Raw genomic sequence first — 15,662 nt, forward strand, 5'->3', positions numbered from 1 at the left:
TGTGTGTGTGTGTGTGTGTGTGGACTGACTGACTGACTTACTGACTTGAATCAAACTTACCACATGTGTTGCCTGGCAGAACTGATTATATTTTGGGTAAGGCAAGTGAAACATTTTATGTCACAGTTGAAAGTCAAAATTAGCGCCAGGGAGAGTTTTAGGTGCTCTGATTAGTCGCTGAACGGTCGAGGTACTTGTAAAATTAACCTTGGTGTTCAAAGGTTCCGTATATCCTCAGCATGTTCAAGTGTCAGTGAAAAATACACACAAGATGTTCATAATGTACAGCGCCTCACAATTGTTCAGGGATCGTGTCCTGGCGTTTGTTCGTATGGTGAACAGTGTACAGCAAAAAGTACGCCATTAGTTGTTCCTGCTTCTGAAAAACGTACAGTGTTATGGGGAAGTGTTTTGAATGTAGTCTTCTGGGTGGTGCTGTTCTTTGCTCTGTAGGGGCATATTGTACTTTACATACTCGTTCACAAGTGTAGTGTACAAGACATGCAGACAAGCCTAGGAGGGCAGACAATAAAGTGCAGGTACAGAAACACGTAGGCAATCAAGCAGGCAGGTAAAGAAACAGAAAGGTAAAAGGAGCAAAGAGGCAGACGTACAGTTAGACAGGTAGGTAAAGAAGCTGTGAGGCAGACGAACAGGCAGGTAGACAGACAGACAGGCAGGCAGACAGACAGACAGGCAGACAAGCAAGCTCCCCAGGACCAGAGGGAGAGGAGGACCCAGAGGCAGCAGGGCCGGAAGTAAGTGCGAGGGGATCTAAGCAATGTTAAGTGCCGCCTTCCTCAACCACTTCTTCAGATGTTGTGTTGTGCTGGGGTAGGGTCTCATGGGTGTTGTGCTTGTGGTGGTTGTAGTTGTAGTTAGTCATAATATTGATCTTTGTTCTGATAGTTGGGGTTCTTGATTGTTGTTGTTGTGGTTGTTATAATTCGACTGCTTGATGTTGTTATTGAGGATGATGTATTTCGTGGTTGTTATTCTCTGCAGTTGTCATAATTGTGTTTCTGGTTGTAGTTGAGGTTAAAGGTGATTGTTAAAACTAAGACTTGTTGTGGTAGTTTTTTTTCTGCTACACATTACAAAGTTACACATGGACAACACCGGGATGTCTGCTCCATCACACACACACACACACACACACTGACTAAAAGTGCAAAATCGGAGAGCCGAGCGTTAACATACGAGGCCATAGTACAGTATTTTCCTCTTATTCGCGAATTTTATAAGAAACACAAACGGGAGGGGGAGCGGGAAGACTTCAAGAGGGAACCTGGCGAGTATCTTCACGGCTTTCTTGGTCGGGGGAGGATATATGCTGGGTGAAGGGTAGTGTAGAGTACTTGGTTGATCAGTCGCCACGCGGGAAGGTCGGTTACAGAATAAGCTGGTGGTGGTGTGGGACGGGGTACAGAAGGTCTCGGATTTGACACCAGGAAAAGGCCAGGTTATTGTGGTTGAACTCTGATTTTTGTTGTGGCTGTAGTTAGGTTTCATGGTTGTTGTGGTGTTATGGGTGTTGTGAATGTTAATAATTATGTTGTTGTAGTTGTTTTAGTTCATGTTGTTGCTTAGATTCATAATATTTGTTGTGTTGTGTAACTTGATGTTGTAGTTATTTTTTCCCCAGGTACTGCATTATGTCATCGTATCTGAGTACCGTGTTGGAGAAACAAATTGACACTTTATTTTGCGCGCGAAACTATATTCCTACAAAAAGTCAGTGTGCAACAAATCAACCCAGTGTCAAGTCAAAGTTTCCATAGTTTACAGTAAAGGACAAATGTTTTAATGTCCGGTGTACGATTTTTTATTTACTGGTGGCTATATTTATCATGCACAGGCTCTTTAATTATTTTAGAGTTGATGAAATAAAAAAAAAATTCACATCAACTCAAATAGCATTAGATACGCAGGCCTGGGTGCGGGAAACTGGTTGACCCGAGGATGACTCAAGGAGCGTAATGCCTGAAGGAGGTGCTGGGGGTGAAGATGAGCTCCTGGAGGTGTCAGCAGTTGTTTTAGAGACCTCCCCCCTCTCGGCTCTCCTCCGCCATACAGAGGGAAGATTCGCGGTTCCTCTGGTTTGTGGTAATTCATAGTTGAGGTGTGATGATCCCGCTGGTGGATGTGGTGCTGCAGATCTGGTACTATAGAGAGATGGCAATAATTTGCGTTACTTAGTTCATTAATACAGGTTTCGTGAGGTTATCGTACCAAACATGGCATGAGGAAATGGTACTATATGTCGTAAAAGGAAAATACGTAGTGATAAAAGCGAGTGGTACCTGTGTTGAGTAAGGATGTGGTAGTGGTACCTTAGACGCGTACCAAGAATATATTATGGTAGACGTATAGTAGTCGTGGCATCACCTCGCTGGGTACCAGGACTTTATTAACTAACTTATATAATGTTTTCACTGTGGCTATCCAAAACAAGTCTCCGAACGCTTGAAAGTCGCCTTCTGATATAAACAAATATTTTTTTTTTCAGAATAGAGATGAAATTTATTTAAATGTGGAATTAAAGAAGGAATTGTAGTGATGATGGAAGGGGAGGCGTAGCTACGTCTGGATCAATTGTTGGAGTTGGTGAGGAAGGGTAAGCCAAAGCCACGGGCAGAGTTTCGGAACGCGACGGGTAGTAGTAAGATGGTGAGTGCAGTGAACTGTCGGGACGGCGCATGTGCGGTTGCCAGGTAGAGTTTCTTCTTGTGGCTGGCCAAAAGGTTTAGTGTGACAGGTGGACTCCTACCTCCATCCTTGGCCCTACGCACGCACGCACACACACGCGCGCGGTTTTATTCAGAAATGTCAATTCACGTAAAGAAATTAAACTGGCTTCGATTTTGAAACTCGACTCGTAACTCAAGAGCATGGAATCGGATTCGCGGATTCACAGAGGTTCTCCTTATGAATATTGCTCGTAAGTGAAGATGTAAAGATGCACGTATATCTCCAGTTACGAGGAATATTAATCATACCAACTTTTATGCAGCCAAGTTACTGTCAACTATTGTGTGTGTACCTCCACTGCCAGAATCAATGTGAACTTTTTGGATGATTTTACTTAATAAATGTACTGTGTATCCATCTGAATACTGTGGTTAACTTGGCTGTTACTGCTTGGCGACAGCAGGAAGACATAAACACTACAGCTTGAGTGGTTAATGATCATACTGAAGTGCCTCTGATACACAGCTCGAGTAGAGTAATTCCTCACGGGTTGTCTGAACTTGGGTATGGACACAGGCGTACGGTAAGCCTGGCATTTCAGGGTGGAGGGAAACGCCAGACGCTGTTGGGAGACTACTAATGTACTGAGTAGGAGGCGGCCGGTAACAAGAGGCGCCGCCGACACCAGAACACCGGGCAGGTCCTTGATGCCACGGCTGATATGGGTTAATCTGCCTTCACCACTTTGTCTGGTTACTGCCCAAGCACTATTTGTTTTACTCGGTAGTGTGGAGGAGGAAGAAGACGTGGTCATGGTCGAGAGCATTGTTGTGGTGGAGTTGTGGTGGGAGGTGTGGTTGTGGTGGAGGGTGTAATTTTGGTGGAAGGCGTGAGAATAGAATGGGTAGATTGGGTGTAAGCGAATAAAAGTAAAGGTAAGGTTGATGTACTGTGGGTAAGACACCGTATATAACAGACGCCAGACAACGAGAAGGACACACCGATTGGACCTGAGGCCAAAACCAGGAGCCAGCACCAGATAAACACAAGGCCAACAGGTAAATGAGAGTGAATGAGTAGAAGGGGGGTGTTGATGATGAATGACGTGGAATAAACTGACGGTGAAGTGTCATAGAGGGAAAGGTTTTACATAAGTCTCACACCCTTTCAAGAGGGTTTGGTACTATAAAAATTCGCTAATGTGGAAATCGGTTCAAAAGTAATGATATATTAGTGAAACTGTGGCTACCAGTGAGTGAATTACCTTGTACCAGAGATTATACAAAGGAGTACCATTGAGGCGAAAACATTAAGGAAACTGTTTGTTGAGTCTTTGTTGACGTCATCCCAGGTGGCATCGTCCTTCTTGACACAATGTTGCCTGGGTATTGGTAGATCATTTCATGGTGTTAATTGGTCTACTTAAACTAAACAACAGTGGCTATTGATATATTATTTAAGAACATTTATATAGGCAACATTGTATTAAAACATCACGATCATTATAAACACCAGTCCAGAGTTCCGGATTCTCAAGAGACAGTTTATAATATTTTTGTCCTCATAGTGAAGTTAAGGAACTATGTAGTTATAGTAGAATTTCGGTTTAATTTTGACCTTAACGTTACAATAGGTTTATGGTTTTAGTTTTAGTTTTAAGTCAGTAAGTCAGTCAGGTGCGCTCTTACATATCCAGTCACAACTCTACCCAACTCTACTCTATTCCCCCTAAATAGTGTTAGGGTGGTTAATCTTTAGGTGAAATAAGCTGGGGTGGAGATTTTTCAGGTGATCCAGGTGTGGGGTGGACGTGCCTGACCGGGAGCGTGTCGTGGCAGCTGTATAGTAGTCGTCCCCAGCTCTGTAATTTGGTAGAATCCACGGGTACGCGGGCATGACGTGCATTCATTGGTCCTTATGTACCGTGACGTCCCACAAATGCTTTCCCATTTTTGACACTTCACTTCAACCTAATCAAACATAACATAACATACCTTAGAACTTGGGTGATAGAAGGCATGAACAGTACTTAGTATCTTAAAAGGGTTAGGCCATTGTACTCAAGGGGTTATGTCACCGCATTCAAAGGGTTAAGATATCTTACTTATCGTTCTAATTGATCGTAGTCTGGTGATTACCGTGTACTGATAGGGTTAATCCAGTGTATTAGGGCTTCTCATGAACTATTTCTTGGTATACCAGTACAAATGACGCACTAACTATCGGAAACTAATATCGTTCCTTTAGTTTTGATCAATATATTATTTGGCAAGTGTGATGATAATAACGGGGTTCATTACTGAGAATTTAGTACGTGTGTGTGTGTTCGTGTGTGTGTGTGTGTGTGTGTGTGTTCGTGTGTGTGTGTGTGTGTGTGTGTGTGCGCGCGCGCGTGTATGTTGGTGTGAATATAATCAGGGTCTGTTACGTCACCTGTCCGTCACGCGTAACACCTCCCAGGTGGTGGGTTGGTGGAAAAATCACCACGACCACCACCAGCATTGCCACACCAGATTTCAGCGTTAGCAGTAAGTGAGGCACGCTAGGTTACTGTCACGGGAGCTTTATGTTAATACGAGGAGCCCGGCCGACCAGGCATGCGTCTTGGTGCTAGTTAAGTTCAGTCAAGTAATTAAGTGGATTTAAGTGGCGTGTGAGTTGTGTAGTGCTGACGCATACTTAACACCGTAGGCTGTGTGTTGTGTAGCTGTGATAAATGTTTGATGTCGTGGGATATGTTGTAGGGTGGTGGTGAAGAGGGGGAGGAAGGGTGGGGTTAGTGCGAATGGGGAGGGAGGAGGATGGTGGTGACGCGGCGGAGAGCAGGCAAGGAAGGGAGAAGATGAGGGGGTATTGAAGGGCAAGGTGGTGGTGAAGGGATGAGGGGATAGTGGAAGGGGTGAGGGATGGTAGAAAAGGCAGGATGCGCAAAGGAGGTGGTGGTGACGCGGGGAGGAGGAGTGCGAGGGAGACGAAGGAGACTATATGTGTGTGTTGGGGGGGGTGGGGGCTGTCAGGGTGAGGGTCAGTTCAAAAGTTCAAAGTTGATATCACACATTGGGGGACTCCATATACACACTGTTCACGTCCCCTAAACACTGCTCTCCCATCGTTGTTACTCCAGATACTGTAATGCTGACGTTGCTTAATGTCTCACAAGGCTCCTGAAATAACTAACATTGCTTTCAGTATGTTTTGTGGTTTAAAGCCTTAGTTAGGTTAGGTGCTAGAGTGTATTGTAATCGGGACTTAACATTATCGAAGACATGTCAGTTTGAAGTCAGTCTATCAAGGTGAATGTGGCTGGTTGGTTGGTTGGTGGTGAAGGTTGAAGGGGTAAAGCTCGTCACCCACCAGCTCGTTAGTATTGGCGATTTTTGTTCATTAATTCCCGTGGAAAGGACGAACTGGTAATTGAATTTGCTTTGCCAGGACCAACGTGTGTGTGTGTGTGTGTGTGTGTGTGTGTGTGTGTGTGTGTGTGTCGGATGAGGAAATATTTCAAAGATCAAAATCACGACTCTGAGATCATGCCATGACCTTTTGCTTAAATAACTCGAAAACGGATGAACCAATCAGGATGAAACATGACGAGATAATTGGGTGGTCCGGGTAACGAGTGCGATACAGGATGTTGGATAAACGTCATGGTTTTCCTTAGTCACCAAGTCCACACGTCTTATACCCCCACAGCTTGAGCCATAAAGTGTTGCTGAAAGTATTGATGTGCATTTGTTTTTATTAGTAACTTTGTGTTTGTATATGACCTAAATCCACCCACGTAGACATCGACCAGAACGAGAGTAATCCCCCTAACTAGAGACTGTGTATTTAACATTACTCCTTTGTTAAGTCGCCCGTAAATATATTCCTCGAAAGTGTGTTTTTGTGTACAGTCGTAGTTTTGGCGGGATTTGTATTTACTCGTTCGTCTTTGGCTGGATTTACGAATGGATATAAGCGTGACACCGTTTTTTTTTTTTGCATCAGTAGCACCACCACCACCACGCAGCTACGGGGCCTTGGGGCGGGTGTGGGAGGTTGGGGTGTAATGGCGGTCTTCTCCAGCAATAAGGAGGGAAAGACTGTTGACGATTACTTCTGTTCACGCTGTATTATTTCCTTTGTTCTGGTAGTGGCAAGCGAGATAGTAGTAGAGGTAGTAGTAGTGGTAGTAGGTGGTAGTAGTAGAGGTGGTAGTAGTAGTAGCGACGGCAGCGAGGATGTAATGGTTGTAATAGTAGTAGTAGCAGCGAGGGTGTGATGGCAGTACTGTAGTATAGTAGAAACAGGAACGAGTGTAGTAGTAATAATAGTGACAAGCGCGTAAAAGTGTTAGTAATAGTAGCGGTGAGTGTATTAATTATGGTGGTAGTAGTAGTAGCGACGAAAGTAAAATAGTATTAGTAGAACCAGCAGCGGTGGTGGTGCCGCCGTTATCCTGACAGCGGGTGAAGGTAACACTACCGTTACCTTCACCCTCTGTCTTGGTCTACTTTCCCAAAACAATCTTTCTTACCGTAAGTTTACCCCTCAACACACTTCTAGTTACCGCAGTCTCAGAGCCATATTGACCGTCGACTTTGTACTCGTATTTCCAGTCGGGGAGGAAAAAAATCGAGGCGTGTTGATATGTCTTACGAGAATGAAATGATATTATATTTAGCCGATTTTTTGCCGCATTTCAAATAATCGGTATGGCAAGATTTTTGTATGTGTACAGAAGAATCAACTCTCATTTGTTTATGCCTCCTGGGTGTCAGAGGAAACTACAGTAGACGGTCTTAAACAAAGTTCATGAAACATTGGTCACCTGCCGGCCAACTGTGTGGTTTCCGTTCATAACCAACACACACCATCACCACAAGGCCCCTTACTGACTCCTACCAGACCACCAAACCGGTTGAAAGAAATTTATTACTGATGGTCTTTGTGATGTACTTGTTGACGACTATGTAGAGTGTAGACCATTATTTTTTTTTACCAGTTAATTCATGGGTTTTGACTACATAATCACCCCGTTTCATGGACTGTTGGGCTCTGAAGGTTTGACACTGTAGTTGTGAAAGTTTTTAATGGTTGGGGGTGATAAACGACGTATATACTTGTCATGTAATAACTCCCACAGACTTACAATGCAGAATAGTCATAGGTGTCAAGAGTGTGTAGGGTTCATAATGGCTTTCCTCCTTCATTCATTCATTAATACATTTAAAACAACATAACAGACATAGGTACACACAAAGGTACACACACACAGGTACACAAACACACGCACTCTCTCCTCCTCCTCCCCCTCCCCTGGTCCTCCCGGAACTCTCACCAGCCTGCTGACTCCATCTTGACCTACTTACCTGGCACTATGATTTTCCCTTCCGTTACTGCACGAGTTTCCCTCCTGTTACTGCATTATTTTCCCTACTGTTACTGCATTATTTTCCCTCCTGTTACTGCATTATTTTCCCTACTGTTACTACATTATTTTCCCTCCCGTTACTGCATTATTTCCCGCACTGTTACTACATTATTTTCCCTCCCGTTACTGCATTATTTCCCCTACTGTTACTGCATTAAGGGTGGCCAGAGAAACACTAGAATTGCGTTGCCTGTGATGATAAACACTATACTACGTTAGTGACACCCGGGACAGAGCTAAGTGTCGTATGCAAATTTATTATCATCGGATGTTAATTATTTTGCATTTGTGTGGTTATTATTATTATTATTATTATTATTATTATTATTATTATTATTATTGTTGTTGTTGTTGTGAGTTGTTGTGAGTAACCATGCCGTCTCCTCCTACAGACACCTTCAGGCGCTGCGTAGCTTCATTGGTAACCTGGTGGACCAAGCGGAGCGTGCTGGGAGCTGCGACTGTCACAAACCTCCTTCTCTCCTGTTGGTGGGGGTGAGTATCTTGCTGGAGTTCTTGTATTTCTTAACACTGGCCCCCCCCCCCACCCCTCACCATACTGAGTTTCCCACTGAAGAATTGGTTTAATTGTCCCGTATTTAGTCAGGTAAAGCCATTTCCTCCCCATTTTTTTTGCAACATTTTGATGTGAAAAGAAGCAGAAGAAAGGTAAAAAAAAAAAGGGTGAAATATTTTTGTACTTTCCCGTACGATAAACTAAAATACATCGAGCTACTGTACTATATATGTATTTTTCCACGTCTTTTTTTTTTGCAAGAATATACAATTTTTATTTCTTTATCATTTATTTTTTTAGGTAAGTAATAATTAAATAAACAGCATTTTACTAATTTCCCATTGCTCAATACATAATTGGTACATACTACAATACGTTACTTAGTGCTTACAGACCTCGGTAAGTTGATATGTGGATCTTGGGATTTTTTTTGTACAAGTCCTTAAAAGTAATGTAACTTGAACATTTGGTTTTGCATCATAATTTTCACCCTGGGGGGAGAAAATGTAATAATATTAATAATAATAATAATGAAGAAATGCAAAAATGAAAAAAAAATAAAAAATGAGAAACAATATATGTAAGTTGTGTTGTCAATGGTAAGAGAAACAATCCTCGCCGAACCGTGATGGCGTGTACTTGTCTCATGAAACAACCTTGCCTGAAGCACACGAAGGTCCTTAGTGGCGTGTATCTGCCCCACGACACGCCCTCCCTCGTCCCCTTAATGAAGCGTCTGAACATGTGAGGTGAAACGGGAAACAAGACACAGCATCTAATTATTTCCGAGCTCTCCCACCTGGCTTAGGTAATAGGGGATAGTTTGTTGTATTACTGTTAACCTCTCGAGTACGATGGCTTGACCCGTCCTTCTTGTGAAGTTAAACCATCGTACTCAAGAAGCTAAACCATCGTACTGAAGGGGTTAAGCCATCGTACTGAAGGGGTTAAGCCATCATACTGAAGGGGTTAAGCCATCGTACTGAAGGGGTTAAGCCATCGTACTCAAGGGGTTAAGCCATCGTACTCAAGGGGTTTAATTATGTTCCTCTAGTCTAGTGGGTGTCTCATGTCCCCTCGCTCTTGAGGCACCCTGAGTAGCTTTTAATGAGGCTTCTGTCTTAGCTTATTCCCTATGAGTGGTGTGGAGGGGGGAGGGGCGTGCTGTGGGCTCCTCCCCCCCCCCCCCTCTTCTGATACCCTTCTGGACTGTGACGTCAAGAGGCAAGACGTAAACATTCCCTCACCTGCTTGGTGTGTACTTGTAGCCGTAACTAAGCGCGGAGAGGAATGTTGATTCAGCGACAAGTTTGGGTTGCATTCCACGCGTCCAGCTGAGTTAGGACTTGCTTTACCATAAGAGGTGTAGGTTCTGCCTGTGTGGTCTCTGCACCGGGACACTCGGTACGGATTTGTTTGTAATTTATTTTAAATGGAAATTTAAGTGTATCTTTGTCGTAAATGATGTGGTTCGCTGTTGAAAGATGCTCAAAGCCGATCGAGAAAGCAAAGACAAATAAAGAATATCCAAGAGTATATTCATAACCTACATATATCAGAAAGTTCTCTCAGTCAGAGTCGATCTCTGTTTTCGTCGAGAAGATAAAAAAACAGGCTGTTACCAAGGTGTACAGTGAGGCAGCTAGGATGAGTGACGGGGGAGGCTCAAATAATTTATAGTCGGGGTGACTGACAAGAGGTGAGCGGTGGGTAGTGGGGGCACTAGGTTACAGCAGGGGAGGAGAAGAAACAGCGTCCATAGCAACTGGAAGGTCAGGCGGGGCAGACAACAGAAGCACAAACAAGAGTCACAGGGGAGGAAGAGGAGACTGAGTTGCACCCCCAGCATAGCCCATCAAGCTGTAGGAGTAGCTGCAGCCACAGACTTCTCCACGCCAACATCCTGCCAGTGTCAATTGGAAGGTGGTGGGTGGTCACGTAGCGCACTGCTCAACACACTTTAGTGTTAGCCTCACTCGTCTGGGAGCCATGACAAACCCTGGCGAGCTGCACACCTTGTAAACACAGTGCGGTGTGTGCATTCCTTTGAGAAATTGTTTTGATTCATTTTCCCGTTTATTTTTCTGTTCAGATCGTAGACTGAGTATAGGGTCATTCTTTTGTTAGCAGTGTCCCTCATGTTGGGTGGCCCACACACCTGGCAGCTTTTGTGTAGTGTTTATTACGGCTAACAGGTCCCTCACAACAGTCGGGTTGTACTGTACAGTGTATTGTCAGCACGATGGTCGCTCAAGATGAACTATAATAAGGTACTTGAACTTCACGTGATGGTACGCGAGTCAGGCCACCGTCTTGTTTATACGACACAGGTCTTATCATTATTACGGGCTTGGTAGTTCATAGTTGACAAATTTGTTGATGTCAGCAAGTATGTAGGTGAAATATGAGTCTTTTACCTTACACTAGCGTCACACTGACTAGCCGTCACACTAGTCCCTCTCTATTGTGGTCCAAGCAACAGTACCGGCCATTTGACAATGGAGTCACTCTTCCCAAACTGTCTCCCTATGTGGCTCCTGTCTCACATCACTCGCCACCTGATGTGACAGGCGCCACCCTCAAGCACTCACATCAGTCTGCTCCGTCGCCCTGGTCACTGCCCAACACACTGCAATGGTTTGTGCACACCGTCAGGCAGTGTAGTTAAGCAACAACGTGTATCAGGTATCCATGTTCCCAGCCTAACAGTTTTATCCCTGGGTGCCCCTCAGTCTGGCTTTATCCAGCTATTTCGAAGTCTTTTGGCAGCCAGGCGCCTGATGAAACGAGTGTCGGTAGGTCGTCTAGGTTTTATCTCTATTAGTTTTAATTATCGTGTATTATGATAGCTCATTATCTCACCACTTGTCTCACCAGTTTCATTCCTCGAATATAACATTAAACAGAATTCTAGTTAGCAAACTGTTTAGGTAAGAGTTGAGGAAGCAGTACTGTGGACACTGGCAAGGTCGTTGAGATTGAAATTTAAAGTTTATTAAGCCAGAATACTACAGCTACAAAGTCAACAGCAACGACATTGACATGGCCGAGTCTTTCAGGTGCTGGAGCTCTCATGAAAACACCTGTTGAATATTGCCCTTTAAAGTTGATGTTTATAATATAATCCATCTTGGACACCCAAATCTTGTGTTTATGATCCTTGTATAAAATAATTAGTTCATAAAAGTAAAAGGTGTCATAGTGTAAGTGTGGTGCAGCAGTAGTAGCAGACAGGCTCAACTCTTACGCCGAAAATATGGTCATTACATGTGTGTTGTTTAATGTTTGGAGGTGGTGTACTGTACAGTATGTTGCTGACCACATAGCCACACTGCTGTATGTCAGTGGCACTTGTTGTCAAGGAAAACACAGTGCAGGTGTGGCACTGAGCTAACACCCTGCATGATAGCGTCTGGGCCATCTGGTGAAGGTGTACTCGGTGCCATGTGTAGCGGTGAGGGAGTGTTGACACCCTGCTACCACCACCCGCCCACATACACCAATCGTCAAGGTTCAGATTTTCATGGTTGTATTTACGGACTGCATTTTGTCCTCTAGCCTGGTATGTAATGATCCAGTTTATATCACATAAGTTACAGCGTATAGTAATGGTGAACAATATAGGCCAACGATGCTACACAGAGACACTCCCGTATCTTCAATGTGATCGCTCGTCCCCTGTCTGTGTTCACGATAGTCGAAGCTTGGTGCCTCCAGGAACCTATTAAGTGTGCTAATTCTTGTGAGAGACGCTGATGAAGACGTCGCCTCTTCATGTACAGGACCCACAAACATTGCTTCTTCTCGCTTTGCTTGGTTGACTCGCTTTGCTTGGTTGACTAGTACAGTAGCTCACCTGTGTAGCTCGATGGTGTCTGACACACACACACACACACACACACACACACACACACGAGAGAGAGAGAGAAATACCCAGATATCAAGTTATCTAAAATTGTTTTGTTATTTTCTCCCATTAACTAACCATACAAAAAGACGACAGCTACCTAGATAACGTTAAGATACGAACACGAAGATGGCGCCTAAAACAACATTGGCATTACACTTTAGACTCACCGTGACGAGATAAGGAAGTAAAAGCTGATGCGGGGAGGGGGAGGGAGAAGGGAAGAGGAGGGGAGCCACTGCAGGAGTTAAGACACTTGAGGCGGAGGGAGGGAGGGGGGAGATGGATGTCTTGACCGATCTGATTTTACCGTAAGTCGACATCAATTACTCAGCAGTGTTATACTTTCTTTCCGTCCACCATCTTTTAACCTTGTGACCTGGTTGTAAATGTATGTCGGTCAGTTGGTTCAAGACAGTGTTTGAGGCGTCGGTACAATGGTGTGATCTTTTTTCATTCATTCATTCACACTCAGATGGTGCTTATTCACTCACATTTGTGCTCATTCATTCACTAATCCACTCCTAGATGCACTCATTCATTCATATGCATTTACTGATATACTTATTGACTCACAAATGCACTCATTCACTATGATCCATTTACTCACTCACTCTACCCACACACTCAGCCAAGCGCTCCCTCACACACTATCCGTCTCTGCCTTAACGGTCAGCATCTGTGTCGCCTCTCAGTGACGTTGAGTAGCTCTCTAGAGACGCGTACGTACGTGTGTGTGTGTGTGTGTGTGTGTGTGTGTGGCTGTGTGTGTGTGTGTGTGTGTGGGGAATAAAAGATTGACCACGGAACACTGATGCTGGTGGAGAGACGGGACACTGATGCTGCTGGTGTGGTTCCAGATGACTGTGACGGGAGGCTGGGGGATATAACCACCACCAGACTGACCTTCTCTTCCTTCCTTCCTTCCTTCCTTCCTTCCTTCCTCATCCTCCCCCCTTCCTCATTCCCTCACTCCTTTTTCCAACTGGCTTTCTTTCCATTTGACTTCCTTACCTCCTCCTTTACTTTCATCTCTCACCTCCCCCCCTCTCCTTCCGTACTCCCATCGCTTCTCCTCTCCCTCCTTCCTTCTCTTCCTGTACATGTCATCGCCTCCTTCAACACCAATCCTCCCCTTTGTGCCTTATTCAGCCTTGCATTGTTACTATATTGCATCCTTATTGGTAACACCTCGCTGTTTTGGACCGACAATAATAATAATAATGATAAAAAATAACAACAAGAATAACATGATAAACAAGCTAGCAGGGTTAAAGATATAGATGATAGTGATAATTAAGAGGTGATACATGATACGGCCAGATACCTGTCGTCCCCTGAGCATTATCCACCCCAGCTGTAACCACAACCCCTCTCCCCACCCATCCTGGTAAAAGTCATCATAGCTTGTAATGGTGGTGTCACACTGGCCGCTGTGTTGTGTTACCTGATGAGAACACTTCGAGGCGCCCTTCTATACCAGCAGTACACAACTATATACACATACAAGATAATTGAGTTTTTTTTTAAATTTGTATGTATGTAACTGATTAAAAGGTGATGGAAGAGGTAATTTTATTGCACGTCAGAGATTGTCATTTATTTTATTATTGTTTTTGTTATTATTGTTGTTGTGGAATGTCTCTCCCTCTTTATAATGGTAATCAATGGTGGAATGCGAATCGATTTACGATATGTATTCTGGAACGTAACCTAATCGTAAATTGAAGGATAGCTGTACTGAGTTCCCCCTGATCATGGTGTTCAATAGGTATCTTTAGTATTGAGTTAAAGTTGTGCTGTGGGTGAAAAACAAAACAAGAATGCGTTTGGTAGTTTTCGTATCTGTCTGTCTGCCCTGTCTGGAAACACCATGATTTTTTTAGCGTTTGGTAGAACTTGATAGGAGTATTCCTCTTGGTAAGATGTCGAATGTGTGTGTCACCCTGTATGACCTCATTGGAGTGACCACAGTATAAGAGGTAGGTGTGTGTGTGTGTGTGTGTGTGTGTGTGTGTGTGTGTGTGTGTGTGTGTGTGTGTGTGTGTGACCGACCGACCGACCGACCGACCGACCGACCCTTTAGGACCTTGTTGTAGTGACCATAACATAGAGGTGTGCGTTTATCTGTCTGCAGGTCTTTGAGGTGACCGAAATCCCTCTAACCTCACCTCCTCATTATATCTGACATCTCCACCCCGTGTTTTCCCCCCTCCCACGCCTTCCTTTCAGACTCCTCCACCTCGTGTGTCTTAAGTGGCGTCGCCTCACACCTTTATGGCCTTCGTCATCCTCGGTTATCTGACCTCCCCCTTACACATCACTCATCCTTAACCACTTTTCTCCGTTCCCACCGACCGCCAGCACCGTCCTGACTGAGGTTGTGTTAGCTCGTCGTGTGATCACCAGCCGGGTCATAGTGCCTCACAGTTACATTGATATTGAAACAGTTTATTTATTGGCCAGACAAAGATAATTTAACAGTATCCTAGTAGATTTGTCACGACGCCGTGGCGGGGAGGTGTGGCGAGGTGGTGGCGGGAACCATCACACACCTCACCAGGGGATTTGTAACAAGTCGTGGCACCCTAATTCTACCCCACGTCTGTCCCGGCACTCCGCCCATCACTTCTCCTCCTACGGCTTCCGGGACCTGGAGGTATGGTGAGTGGCTCCCTCAGCCTCCACCACCACTTCCTGACACAAACAAGTTACCTAACAGTCGATGGTGGGTTGCTCTACACCAGCTGGCTCCACCTTGCTCTCCTGACGTTTTACTCGACAGAGCCTAGAGGCGCCGTGTTGACTATATGACTCGTGTGGACTCTTCCAGTGTTTTTGTGAGCTGTTAAGGTGTCATCTTCGTTGCAGTTGCCGTCGTTTTCTTTCACAACGTTAACAATTTAGCGGTAGTTGTCGGTCTTAAACTCCTTCCCTCCAGCACACGTAACCCTTGTTACAGCCCCCCCCCTTCATATCTCCCTTTGTCAGCCCAGCCAACAAGCTTTGGTTTGGGAAAACATTAGTCCTAACTGGCCAATAGTGACGGGTAATTTGTTGGTATTATCCAGGTGGTGGATGAAAGGAAGCATTCCACCGCTGGGGTTGTGGCGCTGCGGTGTGTCATCTGA

At 44.6% G+C, this 15,662-nt stretch overlaps 1 protein-coding gene across 1 annotated transcript in view; it reads left to right on the plus strand.

Annotated features, from left to right (window-relative positions):
* The window catches only part of LOC121878102, a 72,916-nt gene that overhangs the window by 21,363 nt on the left and 35,891 nt on the right, over positions 1-15,662 (plus strand). The window contains 1 exon segment of the mRNA XM_042384094.1: positions 8,500-8,602. Coding sequence (XP_042240028.1) covers positions 8,500-8,602 — 103 coding nt within the window.

Source organism: Homarus americanus, unplaced genomic scaffold (assembly GCF_018991925.1).
Source record: "Homarus americanus isolate GMGI-L3 unplaced genomic scaffold, GMGI_Hamer_2.0 scaffold45562, whole genome shotgun sequence".
NCBI lineage: Eukaryota > Metazoa > Arthropoda > Malacostraca > Decapoda > Nephropidae > Homarus > Homarus americanus.